This window comes from Porites lutea, chromosome 14 (assembly GCF_958299795.1).
Source record: "Porites lutea chromosome 14, jaPorLute2.1, whole genome shotgun sequence".
Classification (NCBI taxonomy): domain Eukaryota; kingdom Metazoa; phylum Cnidaria; class Anthozoa; order Scleractinia; family Poritidae; genus Porites; species Porites lutea.
The window spans coordinates 1,452,917-1,467,467 of NC_133214.1; the positions used below are offsets into that span (position 1 = coordinate 1,452,917).

Below are 14,551 nucleotides of genomic sequence, written 5' to 3' on the forward strand. Positions count from 1 at the left end.
GGGCTTGTCAGTATGGTGTAACAACCAGAGAAAACTCTGGTGAAAAATATCTGCGCACTCTGATTAAAGCCTTGACCTAGAACTCTCAACACCCACAGAATCACGCCATACCACGTGTCTTCTGGGGGCAAGAGTCCAAGTGTCAAATTGATGAATGGCAGAGAAACTAAAAAAAAAATTGGCCAAAACCAACTGCCAGATCAGTCCAGTCGTGATTGATTAATACAGTCTATCATTTATTTCTGAAGAATAACTAAGGGAGGGGGGAAGCTTAAGAGATTGGAGGAGGGGGGATTATTAACTTTCTTCCCCTGATGAAAATTTAAAAACAAGTTAAAAAAAAAACACACGTCCTGCACATCAGTCTAAGGCAAAGCTCTGCAGAGTGAGGCTCTTTACCCTTTCTGCCTCAATATCCACAAACAAATTCTCCACAATGATCTCTATACATTTCCTGGAATAACAAGTTGAGAGAATCTGATAAAAGATCAAAGAATCTCCCTCTTCATGATCATTTTGTTACTTCTCATAACCTTCTCTCTTGATGATGTGAGGATATTGTTAGGAGAAAATTCATGTTGGTCACCCTTAGGACTTACAACAATCAATTCATTTTAACTGGGTCAAAACAATGTCAATGTTCTTAAAATGAGAATATAAACGTAAATGGCTTTGATTGTGAAAACTTTATTAATAATATACTACGTTACAAATAATTTTTCTTTCACTATGAAATTGTCCCCTTTCCATTTTACAAAATTTGTAAGATTATCATAGTATACTTCGCCTTGGCGGGTGAGCAGTGAAAAATGGAAAAAACCTTGTAGAATTCTTACTAGAAAAGATCAGCTACAAAATTCCTTGGTACAATTGCAGGTCCCATAATAGTCCAATAATGCTTCAATCGTGTCCGACCTCGGTGCACTGGTGGCTCATGACGCAGCCTTCTCCTCTTGGATGTCTGGTTAAAAGCCACAGAAGACTGTTATTATTTAACATTACATTGACTGCATTACAGGTTAAAAGTTCATGCATTAATGAAGGGTAAATGTCTTAAACGAGAGTTTTAAGCAAGCTTACGGTTTTTAACTTATCTCAGATAGATAACGATATTTACTGTAACTTGTCTGGCACCTATGCAATCATGTATGGCCTTAAGCTGTAAACAGAATGCAACCCATCAATCAAATTCGTCTTATAATTTTCACTGCCTGATCAAACATAAAACGAAGTGATAACCACGTAAAAAGATTAAATGACAAACAAAATTCTTCTCATCAAAACCCAATGTTAAAGAAAATCAACTGTGGCTTGAACTAAAAGAGTTGTCCCTGTTCTTCGTTCTTTGTAATTCTTTAATTGCTGAAAACCTGATTAAGCACGATTTTACACTTTTCTAACTAACAATGAAGTGCACAATTATGCATTGATTTATCCACTAAAGTTGGAATTTACTGTGCAGCTATTGCAGTGCTTCAATCTTTAAACAAGAAGCTGACTGCTTGACAGGGTGAAGAAGAACACCAGAAAAAATTTCCAGCATTATGTAAACCATAAATCTCAAGGCCCATGTGTTTGATATTTCCATTCAAACATAGCTTTTTTGGTGACTGACACAAGAGAGGCACAGACATTTCTCAGCTCACAAAGCAAGAAAATTTTATTCAACTATAGTGAGGTTAATACATTGGTGCTAATTGTAACAAAAGTGTTGGACATATCTGCCCTTTATAGAAATTTACTGTTATCAAAAAATATAATCATTTTAACATATAACATCTGAATAATATAAACCATTTGGCAAAGATAAATCTGGTAGAAAATAGTTCAAACTCTTAGAAATAAGTTAACAACTCTCAAAATACTCTCTTATTTTTAAATAGGTTCACTTAAATCTTACATGTTAGGTTACTCTATAGTCTTTTCCATTTGCAAGAGTATAAAAAGAAGTTAGTAATTTAAACTTTTTTGTTTAACGTGTTTGTTCATGAAAAACTGAAGCATCTCATTTCCACAAAGTATAGCCTTGTGTACAAGAAAAACCAAAATCGGTTATCACAAAAACAGCTTTTTAAATTTCCTTCAGCTGCTTCTCAAACGACACAACAGGTCTTTCTCTAAAAACTCGTAAGATGCTGTCCTCTGACTTTAGCAAAATTGTCGCTACTGAAGGATGTAACTACAACTTTGTCTGTTAAGCCACTAAAATCATTGTCTCAAATGTCACTCAGTACTAACTGGCACCAGTCAATCAAAGGTGTCTTGTCGCTCAGAACAAAGCACACTTGCCTGATTGTTTAGGAAGTGGATTTTTCTCCTCTGTCTCAACGTGTTTCAGCTTTGAGTGATCAAAACTCTTTACTTCTGCCCTTGTCTCTTTAGCCTCCTCCTTGATTTCTAAAAGAATTTTTTAAAAATACAGTTAACTCTCTTGTAATGGACACCTCTATAAGATGGACACCTACAGTTGGTCCCTGCCTTTCTTTTCTCCCATTATTTGAATCTCTGTAAGATGGAGACCTCAGTAAAATGGACACCTACAGTAAGTTAGTCCCTGCCTTTCTTTACTCCCTTTATTTAAATCTCCATAACATGGACACCACTGTAACATGGACACCTAGAGTTGGTCACTGCCTTTCTTTACTCCCTTTATTTAAATCTCTATAACATGGACACCTCGGTAAAATGAACACCTACAGTTGGTCCCTGCCTTTCTTTACTCCCTTTATTTGAATCTAATCTAAATTTAATTTCTTACCAAATTCTCTCAGCTAATTCTTCAAAAAAATGTTTGGAGATCAGATCAGACTGGAGAATTTGCAAGTAGACATCGGGGCATAAAGGATTAATTCAATTTAAAAAGAATCACTCTTTTACTCAGATCTTGTAGAGCATCCAATCATACCTTCTTTAGTGGGAAGATGTGTTTTGTCAGCAGTTTCTACATGTTTAAGTTTTTTAGCAGGGTCAAATCCTTGAATCTCCTTTAATTCTGCTGATCTGTCTGGTAGTTCATCTGGCACCAGTTCCTCTCTTAATGTTTGTGCTGTGGGGGTTGGGTTTTTCTCTTCTGTTTCAACATGCTTTAATTGTGATTTGTCAAACGATTTTACTTCTGCTCGGGAGTCGGCTTTTTCCTCGTCGATGACTGAAAAAAAACGTACACAAAATATTAATAGTCAGCAGAAGTGAAGGAAGACTCCCACTGTACATCTGCAAATAAACAACCAACACTTCAATATAACCACTTTTGGCTGTCTGTGTGTCTGTCTAAGAAAGAAGTGTTTACTGTCAGTGATCTGTTGGTTTGTTGCTTGAAGGATGTTAGCAGAATACTATGCTTTATTTGACTTCATCCTCATCTCCTCCAGGTATCTTTCTATTGGTTCATATAAAGGGCTATAGATTGTCATATTTTGTTATTGACTGTTAGTCATTGTATGTTGGCCAACTGTCAGCAGAGGAACGTTTACCTGAATATCTGTTTACCACTAACCTGATTTGGTTGGTAAGACTTCCTTTTCTTGAGTTTCAACATGTTTCAGTTTGGAATGATCAAACGATGAAACCTCAGAGCGATCTGGCAGTTTGTCAGGCATCATTTCTGCTCTGATATCTACACAGAGAAAGGGATAAGCAAAAGAAAAATAAGCTACAACACAACAGTGTTTTTAAAGCTCCAAGGTACAATAAGGGGCCCTTCATGTGGTACAAAACTGCCATGCTGGAGAGAGGGAACCCACTGGGACAAGAGAAGAAAGAGCTCTGATTACAGTCTTCTCCTAGTGCATCTTCTGCTCTCCAACATGGGTAGAGTAGCAACTCCAAAGTCACTCCACTGTTAAGTACTTGCACAGCACAGCATGTGAACTTCAATCAACATCAAAAGTGTTGGGAAGGTTGCTTTTCTTACCTCTTTTTCTTGCTTCCTCCCCGAGCCCCTGGCCCAATGTTGAGCAAAACATTAATGTTTGTGCAGGTGATTGTCGTGTTATATCCCAACATTGAATAGGTGGGACCGGGGATAATTAGCAAAAGAGAAAACTCTCTTTTTTGAGGACTACAACCTTTCCAACTACTTTTGTCTGTGCTTGTTGGCCTAAGAATACAAACCTCCAGCCCCAGGTAATGTGACCTTCTCTTGTGTTTCAACATGTTTTAATTTTGAATGGTCGAATGATTTCACCTCAGCTCTGGAATCAACAGCTTCCTCTTTGATATCTGAAGACATAAAAGCAGACAATAATTAACCACAACAAGAATGAAGATAGCCTGTGAATACAGCCATCTGTCCTTGCTCCCCATAGTTTTTAATGGGACTGAAGAATAACTGCATAGTAGACTTCCACTGACAAGCACTTTTGTTGGATTTCAAGCAGATATAACTCTCAGTGACAAAGCTCATTTAACACATAACTGAAAAAAGAAAAACCCTGATCTAGCTCTACCTTCTTTTGAGGGAAGGATTACTTTTTCAGTAACATTCACATGCTTGAGCTTTGAGTGATCAAACTTGCTAACTTCTGAGCGGTCAGGAAGCACATCTGGCATCATTTCTGCACGAATATCTGACAAAAATGATTGAATTATTAGAACAACAGTCTGTGAGTTCAGTTTTTTTCTGTTCACCTACTCAAACACAACCCATTAAACAAGAAATAACTTTGGCATTGCTTATCACACTTCATTAGGAGTCCACACTTTGGAAATAAGATATTTTGATTAATACGTCACTGTTCAATTTCATTCTTAGTTTAAATTTAATTATCCTTTGGGTATTTCCCTTAAACCTGACTGGCAAATTGACAATGGTTTTTTTAACAGGCCATTTATGGCAAATACTCAAATCCTGATACACAAGTGCGGGCTCAGAGCTAGGATTTTGGTGCTGGCTCACAGACACACTTGTTTGTGGCACACGGTAGGATCTGTCAAGTGTCCCCTTCATTACATCTAACTATGTTAGTTTAGTGTTAATTTCAGTAAGAAACAGAGAAATTTGATGTTTCACCTCCGGCTCCAGGGAGCGTGTTTTCTTCTTTGGTGTCCACATGTTTTAACTTGCTTTTGTCAAATGTTTTGACCTCCACTCTGGAATCTTTTGCTTCCTCATCAATGTCTACAAATAACAAGAAAATTAACATCAATATTGAACACATACACTCACATCTGCTTAGTTCCCCTCAAAGACAAGAAAATCCCAGAAACAAAGCCCTTGAAATGTAAATTTAAGCCACAAAGGTGATGTTAAACGGGACAATTTGTAAAGACGATTTTTAGCGGAGCACCACGTTGCAATGTTGGAACAATGTTGCAGCTATCCGAAACAATGTTGCAACATTGTGTTACCCTGAAAATTGTTGTTGTGAATTGTCCAGTGTAACGGTCACCTTAAGAGCTGTGATCAGCATCAATTTTCTCCTTTCAAAAACGATGCTTTATTAAACAGAGGTGGTCAGCGCAATTTAAGGACATGATCACACAAGATAAAATGAACTTATCTTCTCCCTACCATAGCTACAGAAATTGTAAAAAGACAACAAATGAGAATTTAAATTTTGATGTAAGGATGTTTTACCTTCTTTACTAGGAAGGATAACCTTTTCTGTAGTGGGTACATGATTTAGTTTGCTCTGATCAAAACTGGTCACTTCTGAACGGTCGGGACGTTTATTTGGAGGTGGCATTCTATCAGCCGTGAGATCTACAGGAAAAAAAGAATGTTCACAATTCAGCTTGCAGTAGCGAAGAGAAGCAACGTTCAAGACAAATTCCAAATTTCATTGTGCAAATATTGGAAAAAAGGGTCATTTGAGAGTAGTGGTTATTATAAGCGCTTTTTATACAGCTTCAAAAGTTAGAAGCACCCCTTACAGCATAATAAACAGATGTACCACAGGAAAGTAATGCTGAGTAGCTTTCATTTGAATGGTCACACCATAGGATTTCATCCACAGACTCACAAGTTGGAACCACCTTGTACAGCATAATAAACAGTACCACAAGAAAGTAATGCTCAGTAGCTTTCAATTGAATGGTCACACCATAGGATTGCATCCACAGACTCAAAAGTTAGAACCACCTTGTACAGCATAATAAAGAGTACCACAGGAAAGTACTGCTCAGTAGCTTTTATTTGTATGGTCACACCATAGGATTTTTATTAAAGCTGTAATGTCATAATTCTAATTTCTGAAATCATTACCTTGTGCAGAGGGCATAAAATGTTTTTCTTCAGTTTCAACATGTTTGAGGTGACTTTTGTCGAAAGACTTCACTTCTGCTCTGGAGTCGATCGCTTCCTCTCTGATAACTTAACAGAGAAAAGTAACGTTATGATCAATAAGTATATTATCACTGGACTTGCAATTCGGAGGCCCCGAGTTCAGGTCATGACCGCTTGCTGGATTTGTTCATGGTAGTCCCGAGTTCAAATCCTCGACCACTCTTGTAAATAGCAAAATGGTTTGCCTCCGGCCAGTTGGGGTTCTTAACCCTGTTAAGTTCAATTTGAATTATTTGTTTCAGCGTTATAAAATACTGCCAAGGGTAAACAAAGGACAATATTATTATTGTTATTATTAGTATTAGCCGCACACTATAAAAGCGGGCATGCAGCATTACCAGGCTAGACTAGAAAAAACAAACACCCAAGTAACTTGAGGAAGTTAAAGAAACATATATAGCTATTTCGAGAAAGGTTGTCAGAAAAAATGTGCACAGGACAATCCCGAAGGGTAATATGGGATACGATCAATTCACTGATCCTGACACTGTACATAGCTGTCGAGCCTACTTTTGTTAATTTCCTTTAGCATTCGCAAACATATATCCATGGCCTCTCCTGCCATTCTCTCTAATTTCTTTGAAGAACAGTGAACTCAAAACCACCCACAATACCTTTCGGGATTGTTGGTCGTGTGCACTTTTTCCGACAACCTTCCTCGAAATAGCTGTATATAGCACAATGGGGCAACATCTTGCAAAACTTAGTGAGGTCGAAGAGTTGTAGCAAATGGACTGGTTCAAGTAATTTCAAGTAATGAATTAACAGAAAAAGCCATTACACATATACAACACATCTGAGGTAATGTGCATCTTCAGAACAATCAAACAAACAAATTACCTTCCTTGCTGGGAAGCACATTAGATTCCTTTGTTTCAACATGCTTCAATTTAGCTGCATCAAAGCTTGCGACTTCAGATATGTCTGGTAGTTTGTCTGGTCGCAGTGCCTCACGAAGATCTAGAAAAAATGCAATACTTGTCATGACCCAAGAGCAGGACAGAGTTTGAAGGTCATTGATATAACAAGAAGATTTTGGCTGATTATACTTCAAATTCTCATTACCTTTATGATCAATTTAGTTCTGATATAAAAGGAGAAATTTGCTTTTGATTGACCTTGCAGGACAGTCAAAAGGAATCCATTGTTTGGAAGAGCATAAAACTATCAGCAATAATCCTTGGTTACCCTATAAACAGCAACAATTTAGCTATTCAAATTATCTATTTTAATTTATGCAGCACAAGTCTTAACTGTAATGACCTTATATGGACTACAATCTGACTGATAAAAACAAAAAAATCTATTTAAATGTGAAATTATTGTCTTAGTTGGTAAGGCAATATAACAATAATTTTCCAGAATCCAAAACTCTTATAGTCTTTGTTATGATAAAGTGATCAAATTCTCGCTATGCAGCTGATACTTAGCATACTATGCATATTAAACCTTAGAGGCATTTCAGTGCAAATTGCAGACATAGCGAGCTAGATTTCGTGGCTTAAAAAATAGAAATGCGCCTTAAAAGTATGCAGCTGTTGACGAACAGGAAACTTTTAAAGATAGGAAGCGAGGAAAGGATGTGGTTGACTACAGACTATTCTGTAGCCAAGAGGATATTTGTTATATCTTTTTTTACGTAAGACATTTAGCAATGGTTATTCGACAGAATTCATGCCCCACTAGTAAACTCGCTTTTATGTTCATTTCCGGTAACTAAGCCAAATTAAAATGTCAAAAAACGTGCACATTTTTCTGTAGTCTCAAATTACATGAGCCAAGATTCAACTAAAAATCGAATGCGTTTGGGAAGTGATGATCGTGACGTGAAACGCGGATTGATCGCACGTAATTTTTTAGAGCGGAAAAACCTTTGTCAGCCATTGAAAATAACTCTTATTGTCTACTGCCTCTAAACGTGACATAGAAAAAAACCATGTTTTGAATATCTTCCGAGGTCATAAGCACAACAGCACGATCATGGAGTGGTACGTGCGAGCCTCAAAATTAATATTTTACACAGCTCGAGTGGGGTTTAAGTGATATTTATCTGGCTGTAGGAGCTGCATTTAATAAGGAACCTTTTCGGGTTTAGGAGAAGGAAAGTTTAAACTAACCTTGAGGAGTCGGAAGGTGGGTTTTTTCCTCAGTTTCCACGTGCTTCAGCAAATTCTTGTTGAAAACTTCTACTCCAGAAAACGGCGCAGTGCGATGTTCTTCAGCAATTGCTGAAGATCGAAATAACAAAATATTGGGTGAATAATAAATTAAGCTTGCACTGATAGGGAAAGAAGCTTAACAAAACATTTTCGTGTCAATTCTAATTGAAATTGAAATAAACAATACTACATTAGCGGTTAGAAAACGATTAATCGTACTTTCTTTTGAAGGTAAGGGGTTCTTCTCTTCGGTGTGCGTCTTCTTGAGCTTGGAGGTGTCAAAACTTTTCACCTCAGATCTATCGGGGAACTCATCTGGTTGTAATTCTTGCTTCACAGCTACGAAAAAACAACATCATCAGTAATCAGCTCCCATCATGAAATCAAAAGCGTTTCATAGAGCTGCATAAGAAGCAAACTATACCACAGCTGATTCCATTCCACAATGCTACAATTATAAGCCTTGCGATTAGCTCAAATTTTGCGCCAACGTTTTGGCTCAAACAAGCCTTTTTGACTTAGCTACGTTAAGTAATGAAGAACTGAAATATTGACGAATATTCGTTTGATTTCGTTCAAAGGAAGTAAGCCAAATTCTTGAGTGGTGCAGATAAAATATGGTACAACGATAGTCTTAGTCTTACTTTCGCTTGATGGAAGCGTGTTCTTCTCCACCGTCTTAACATGCTTAAGTTTAGAAGCGTCAAACGAGGCAACTTCGCTAAGATCAGCTTTTTGCTCCATTGCTCACAGTGGTAAATTCACAAAAATAATCTCTCAATAACCACAGCCTGCAGTCAGAGTTTGTTTCCTCTGGATTTTGAAGGCTTTAGTGGTGCACCGCCCCCTTTGACATAGATCACATTGCCTTATATGGCTTGGCGTGACAATATGCACACAATCTCTCGTTGTGCACTGTTTATTTCAAGATTTGTACTTCATATTAGATGAGGAAGTTTAATATAATCCGAATTCAAGTTTACTTTTTACAGTATTCAAGAAACTCTAAATAATTTTTTTGTGAATATATGAGCCAAATCTAAAAAGAGTGTCAGGTGATTTTTCCATTATTTATCTTCTTTACTTAAAATTATTGTTGCTCGGTCTGTAACTTTTAAATTTCACAGAAAAAGCTCTTTATGGCATGGTTTAAAAAAAAAACACATTAATTTTTAACACAATTTCTTATGTACTCGAACCCCCCCCCCCCCCCCCCAAAAAAAAGCAACAGCTTGTGGTGTTCCTTCCACTTAGGATAAAACCAATAAGGTCAGACACCTCTTTAAACTTGTTTTTACAACGGTGTTATTGGAATCAAACAAACACTTCCTTTAAAAAAAAAAATACTCTAAACAACATGAATAATTTTTATGATTTTTTTAAATATTCGTTTGATTTTTCCCACTTTATGGTATGCATACCTTCATTACTATTAAAAAAGGTCTAGATCAAGCACTTGGGTGTGTTAACTTTATTCAACAAACTCTCTCGCTCTGATAACTCAAAATTAATTTTTCACTTCTTTATTTCCCACTCAAGAATAGTAAGGACAAAATGTGAACTTAGATACAAATCCTCTTCGAATCAGATATACCCTGACAAGTGACGCAAATGACTTTCTAAATATGCTAAAAGCCATGCAAGAGATAAACCTCTGCTTGGAGAGTAGCCCTGATGACATCATAGGCTTAACCTCAATATAAACATGGCACTACACAAGACTTCAGACACTGAGCCAGATAGTGCATGACAAAAACCATGCATTTACTCATGCATAAAAAAACATAAACAAACGTTAATAGGTGTAACAAAACAAAAGAGTGCTGATTGAAGTGATAAGAGAACAACTTACTAGTAACCTTTTTTGGTCAGTTTATAATAATCATGATAGGCAACCTAAACTATAAAAAAGAATTATTATTTGCTTATAAGCATTACAGAATACATAATCATTGGCCAGTAATCTTAAATTCTGTGCATTTACTTTCTCATCCTTTAATTTCAGTCCACTTTCTTAATGTGTTTTAGCAATGTGAAAATGGAACAGACTTTCTGGTATGACAAACATGTCAACATCTGCTTTAGGGGAAACTGTTCAGTGCCAGATCCTTTATAGATGCCCTTTTACAGTAATCAAGAATCACAATGAATGAAAATCTCTAATAAAATTAATAGTAAAGTCATCACCTACATGCAATTTTTTTGTTGTTTTATAATAAAATTCAAATGCTACTGTATTTTAAGTATTAATGGCATCACACAATTCACTGGCCTGTAAACATGCTCTTTATTCAGAGGCAAGGTAAATAGAAAGTAGAAAGTGAAGGGGGCTGTCTGTTTTCTTGAAAACTTTTCGATGATTATGTTACAGTATAGGTGCACTTGAGATTGGATCCTATGCAATATTAATATATTTTTATAAACAATGGATAATAAATTTGATGAAGAGAAAAGGCAGTGATACGTCAAGGAGCCAGTCATGTATATGTTGCAGTTAATTGTTATTTTTCCATCGTTTTTGGGTATGATAATGTATGCTCAGAATTATGCTAATTAATTTGAAACAAAGAAAAAACAAAAATTAACTGAAATAAAAAATTAACTACAACATATATATTACTATGGTTAACCTTTTGGATGTCTGGAAAAGTGTGTGTGTATGTTCTGCCCAAAGGCAGGTCCTTCCTTATTGTCACGATCTAAGGCACGCCTCTTGACTACAACGCAAGAGCCACCACCCTTTACTCGATCTAGCATTCTCACCCAAGGTCTTACAGTTGGTAAATTAATGTTAGAGCATGTAACTCTAATAAAAAAAAAATAAAATTTATATAACTTTCTGGCCTTTGATCTGGGATTTGACATTACACCTTCACTTAAAAAGTGAGGGGGGCTACATCTTTTCAAGGTTTTGCCAAATAAATTTATTTCTCATCAAATTTTAAATATTACTATCATTAAAATGCAGAACAACTTCACTCTTTTTATAAGAGATTTTTAATTTACCAGCTGTTAATTTTTAGCTCTACTATTATCCTAGTGTCCATTCAACCAAAATGCCCTGTTTGAATTTTCGGCAACTTCCAGGAGCAAAGGGAACAGCATTTTAACCTCCCCCTGGACATATCAAACACTTAAACCTACCTCTGAAAAAAAATACCTTTAGAGTGGTTAAAGTTTTATCTTTCATAAGATACCACGGTTAAGGCTCCGTATGAAGTGCTGATAATTACTGCCCACCTACACCTCCCCTAAGTGAGAAGTAAGTGTTAATGTTGGCTTAGGGGAGGGGTAGGTGGGCAGTTTCCCAGCAACGTATAATGATTCTTTTTTTCTACAATGGCTTCTTCCCTCTTAAATTCACGCTCGCATGGCTCGCTTCACTCGTCCAAATGGAGAGCTTGCTCGCAGGCTAAGAAATCACAAGAGACTTGATTGTGTTGTACAGGCATAAGTAATCTCCCTCTTTCTTAAACCCTTTCAAGTCCCAATAGTGACCAACATCAATTTTCTCCTAACGATATCCATACAATGTCAAGAGATTAGGTTATGAGAATTAATTAAATGATCACCAAAGAGAAAATGCCTTGATCTTTTCTCATATTCTCTCAACTTATTCTTTAAAGAAATGTATAGAGATCAGTTTGGAGAATTTGCTTGTGGATATTGGGGCTTAAAGGGTTAAATAGCTCATCATTAAAGTTGATCAAAGACATTTTTTATCACTCTTCTAAACACACCCTGATGGTTCAACCAAGCTGCAACATGCCCACAGTTTATATACTCTACTGAACATCCAGGCCAAATATCACATGGACTTGCAATATTATCCCGTGGAATGTAAGCATCATGCTTTGCTACAACAAATCGCACCAGGCTGGAATCAACTGGTTGTGGAAAGTTCTTCAGATGGGTGGCTTCGTCCATGACAAAATTCATGAAATCTACTGTTTCTGATCTTGTTGATGATGTTCCTGTACCCTTAGTTTTCCTAAGAAATGAGGGTAGATAATCAAGGAAATTACTCTTTACATTATTGTAAATGTGTTCATGTTGAAGGTAGAGTGTCTGGACGCCATTTTCATCCATGTTCTTTCTATCATTTTCCAAGTAAGATTGAGGTGAAGTGTTCCAGTGATAATCAGTCTCAATTAAACCATCCCTTAGCAAGTCTTTATCAAACTGAGTAAATGCATCGCCATTGATTGCCACATTATTCAGAAGATTTTTTCTGTAGTCTTCATTTAAGAGTTGTCTTTCCAGTGTGCTCCACGCACAAGCTTTGCTCATCACTCCCTGGAAGAGAAAAAATTCTGATCACCCTCGAGTATGCACAATGAAAAAATGAAATAAAGAACCTAAAGTCATAAATTTAGCTTAAATGGGCACAGCAGAGAGTCAACAAAATGACTTACACTAAAAATTTTGCACCTGTAACCCAGGGTTGTCAGAAAGTTTTGAAGTAGACAGCTGAATTGTCAAAGTAAGCTGCCAGTTCAGGGGTATTTTATTTAAGAAACGCCATCCGTAAAGAAATGCCAAGCAGAGTAGTCGCCCTATACTAACCAAGTAGGCAGCAATTTTCGCCAGCAGCCGGCTACTTTTGACAACCCTGGTAACCACTAGTTCCTTTGCCATGGCTTCCACGGTAGCCTGAGAAAACAGCCAACATTTGGCAACCTTACCAGGCAGGTTTCCCTGCCAAATGATGTCTGAGAAGCGAGTGCAGAAATTCCATACTGATGACGCGCCACTACCCAGATCTGGGTAGTGCTTCTGATTGGTCGTGCTGCGTGGGAAATTTCATTCAACCAATCAGAGGCACTACCCAGATCTAGGTAGTGATGCATCATCATTATGGAATTTGTGTGCTTGTTTCTCAGACGTTATTTGGTGGGGAAACCAGTGGTAGCATCTCCACATGTCAGCTGTTTTCTCAGGCTACTCCCAAGGGTGTAATAATTGCATTTACACAACTGAACATAATACCTTCACACATGAAAATAACATGCTATCTTTACATGTGAAAAGATCACCATTGCTTTGGCCACATACTAAAAAATGAACTTTCAGGGTTGTCATTAAGTTTTGAAGCAGCCGTAGCAAATGAAGATTCATAAAAATTTATAGTGCCACCATCAGCTTTCCGCTTTGATCACCTGTAACATCACGTAAGCTCAGAGTAACGGGCCTTAATGACAGCTCTGAACTTTTATCTACCTGTGTAAAGACTGAAGATGCTGTACTCCAGGACAGACAGGGTACTATAGCCAGTGGTTCCGGCCAAGCAGTGCATGCAAGGGAAGCCATATGTCCCCCCATGGATATCCCAGTAATTCCCAGGGGGGCGTAACCCTGGCGGTGGCCCCAATGAAGTAGAACATGTGATTCTAGAATTAGTGCAGCACCCATAACAAACAAATCCGCAACATGTCTTAGACTTGATCGAACTTGGTTATTCGGTTTCCTTAAACCGTAAAAAGGGTTTTCTAATAAGATCGACGCAATGCCGTGCTCCTTGACAAGAGGTTTAGCCATTAGATTTCTCCTTCGCCAGAAATAATGGTCGCCTGTTCCAGCCAGATGAAGGCATAACGGTTTTCGTCCTTTTTTGGGCCACTTTTTCGGGACGATGATCTGAAAGTGAGCATTTTCACTTTCTTTGGGCAACAGTCCTGGAAAGAACTCAGCTAATGGAGAAATAAAATGTCCTTCTGCAATGTAACATGCGTCTTTCGTCCACGATTTGGTTAGTTCAACAGGATAATCTGAAGGAATAAGCGTGTTAACTTTTGTCCTATCGGACACGACTTTCCGTGCTTCTAACAGTCGTTCATATACTTTTACATCACCCCATCCTTTCGAAAAGAACGATGACAAGATAAGCCTGCGATAAATAATATCGCTTTTACTGGCAAAACACATCGGGCCACAGAAGAAACAAGCTTTTCTTTTCGATTTAGCGACCAGGCCTGTTTCTTGCCGTCACAAGGACGGACCATTAGAAAACTTATATGGTGCGGGTCGGGGGGGGGGTGGCGAAGTAAAAAAAATATATTCGCGCAAGCGAAAATTAAATGAAAAAAATTCTTGCACGCCAATTTTA

The 14,551-nt window shown here is 37.4% G+C and overlaps 2 protein-coding genes across 3 annotated transcripts; both read right to left on the reverse strand.

Moving 5' to 3' along the window:
• Positions 1-667: 667 nt before the first annotated feature.
• Positions 668-9,277, reverse strand: LOC140924114 (uncharacterized). Of its 2 annotated transcripts, XM_073374130.1 has the most exons (13): positions 9,090-9,277; positions 8,665-8,784; positions 8,404-8,514; positions 7,127-7,246; positions 6,206-6,313; positions 5,579-5,704; positions 5,012-5,119; positions 4,449-4,568; positions 4,114-4,221; positions 3,497-3,616; positions 2,906-3,148; positions 2,290-2,397; positions 668-961 (listed from the first exon to the last, which is right to left on the reverse strand). In XM_073374130.1, exons 1-13 carry the CDS (start codon positions 9,187-9,189, stop codon positions 933-935), a joined length of 1,521 nt encoding a protein of 506 aa, XP_073230231.1. In that variant the 5' UTR covers positions 9,190-9,277; the 3' UTR covers positions 668-932. The 2 variants fall into 2 exon arrangements, with proteins under 2 accessions (XP_073230231.1, XP_073230233.1); XM_073374132.1 differs by lacking the exon at positions 4,114-4,221.
• A 2,864-nt stretch (positions 9,278-12,141) lies between these two features.
• LOC140924366 (protein ABHD18-like) lies at positions 12,142-14,388 on the reverse strand. Its single transcript, XM_073374399.1, has 2 exons — positions 13,666-14,388; positions 12,142-12,741 (listed from the first exon to the last, which is right to left on the reverse strand). The coding sequence occupies exons 1-2, from the start codon at positions 14,368-14,370 to the stop codon at positions 12,142-12,144; spliced, it is 1,305 nt and encodes a 434-aa protein (XP_073230500.1). The 5' UTR covers positions 14,371-14,388.
• Between the last annotated feature and the right edge of the window lie 163 nt (positions 14,389-14,551).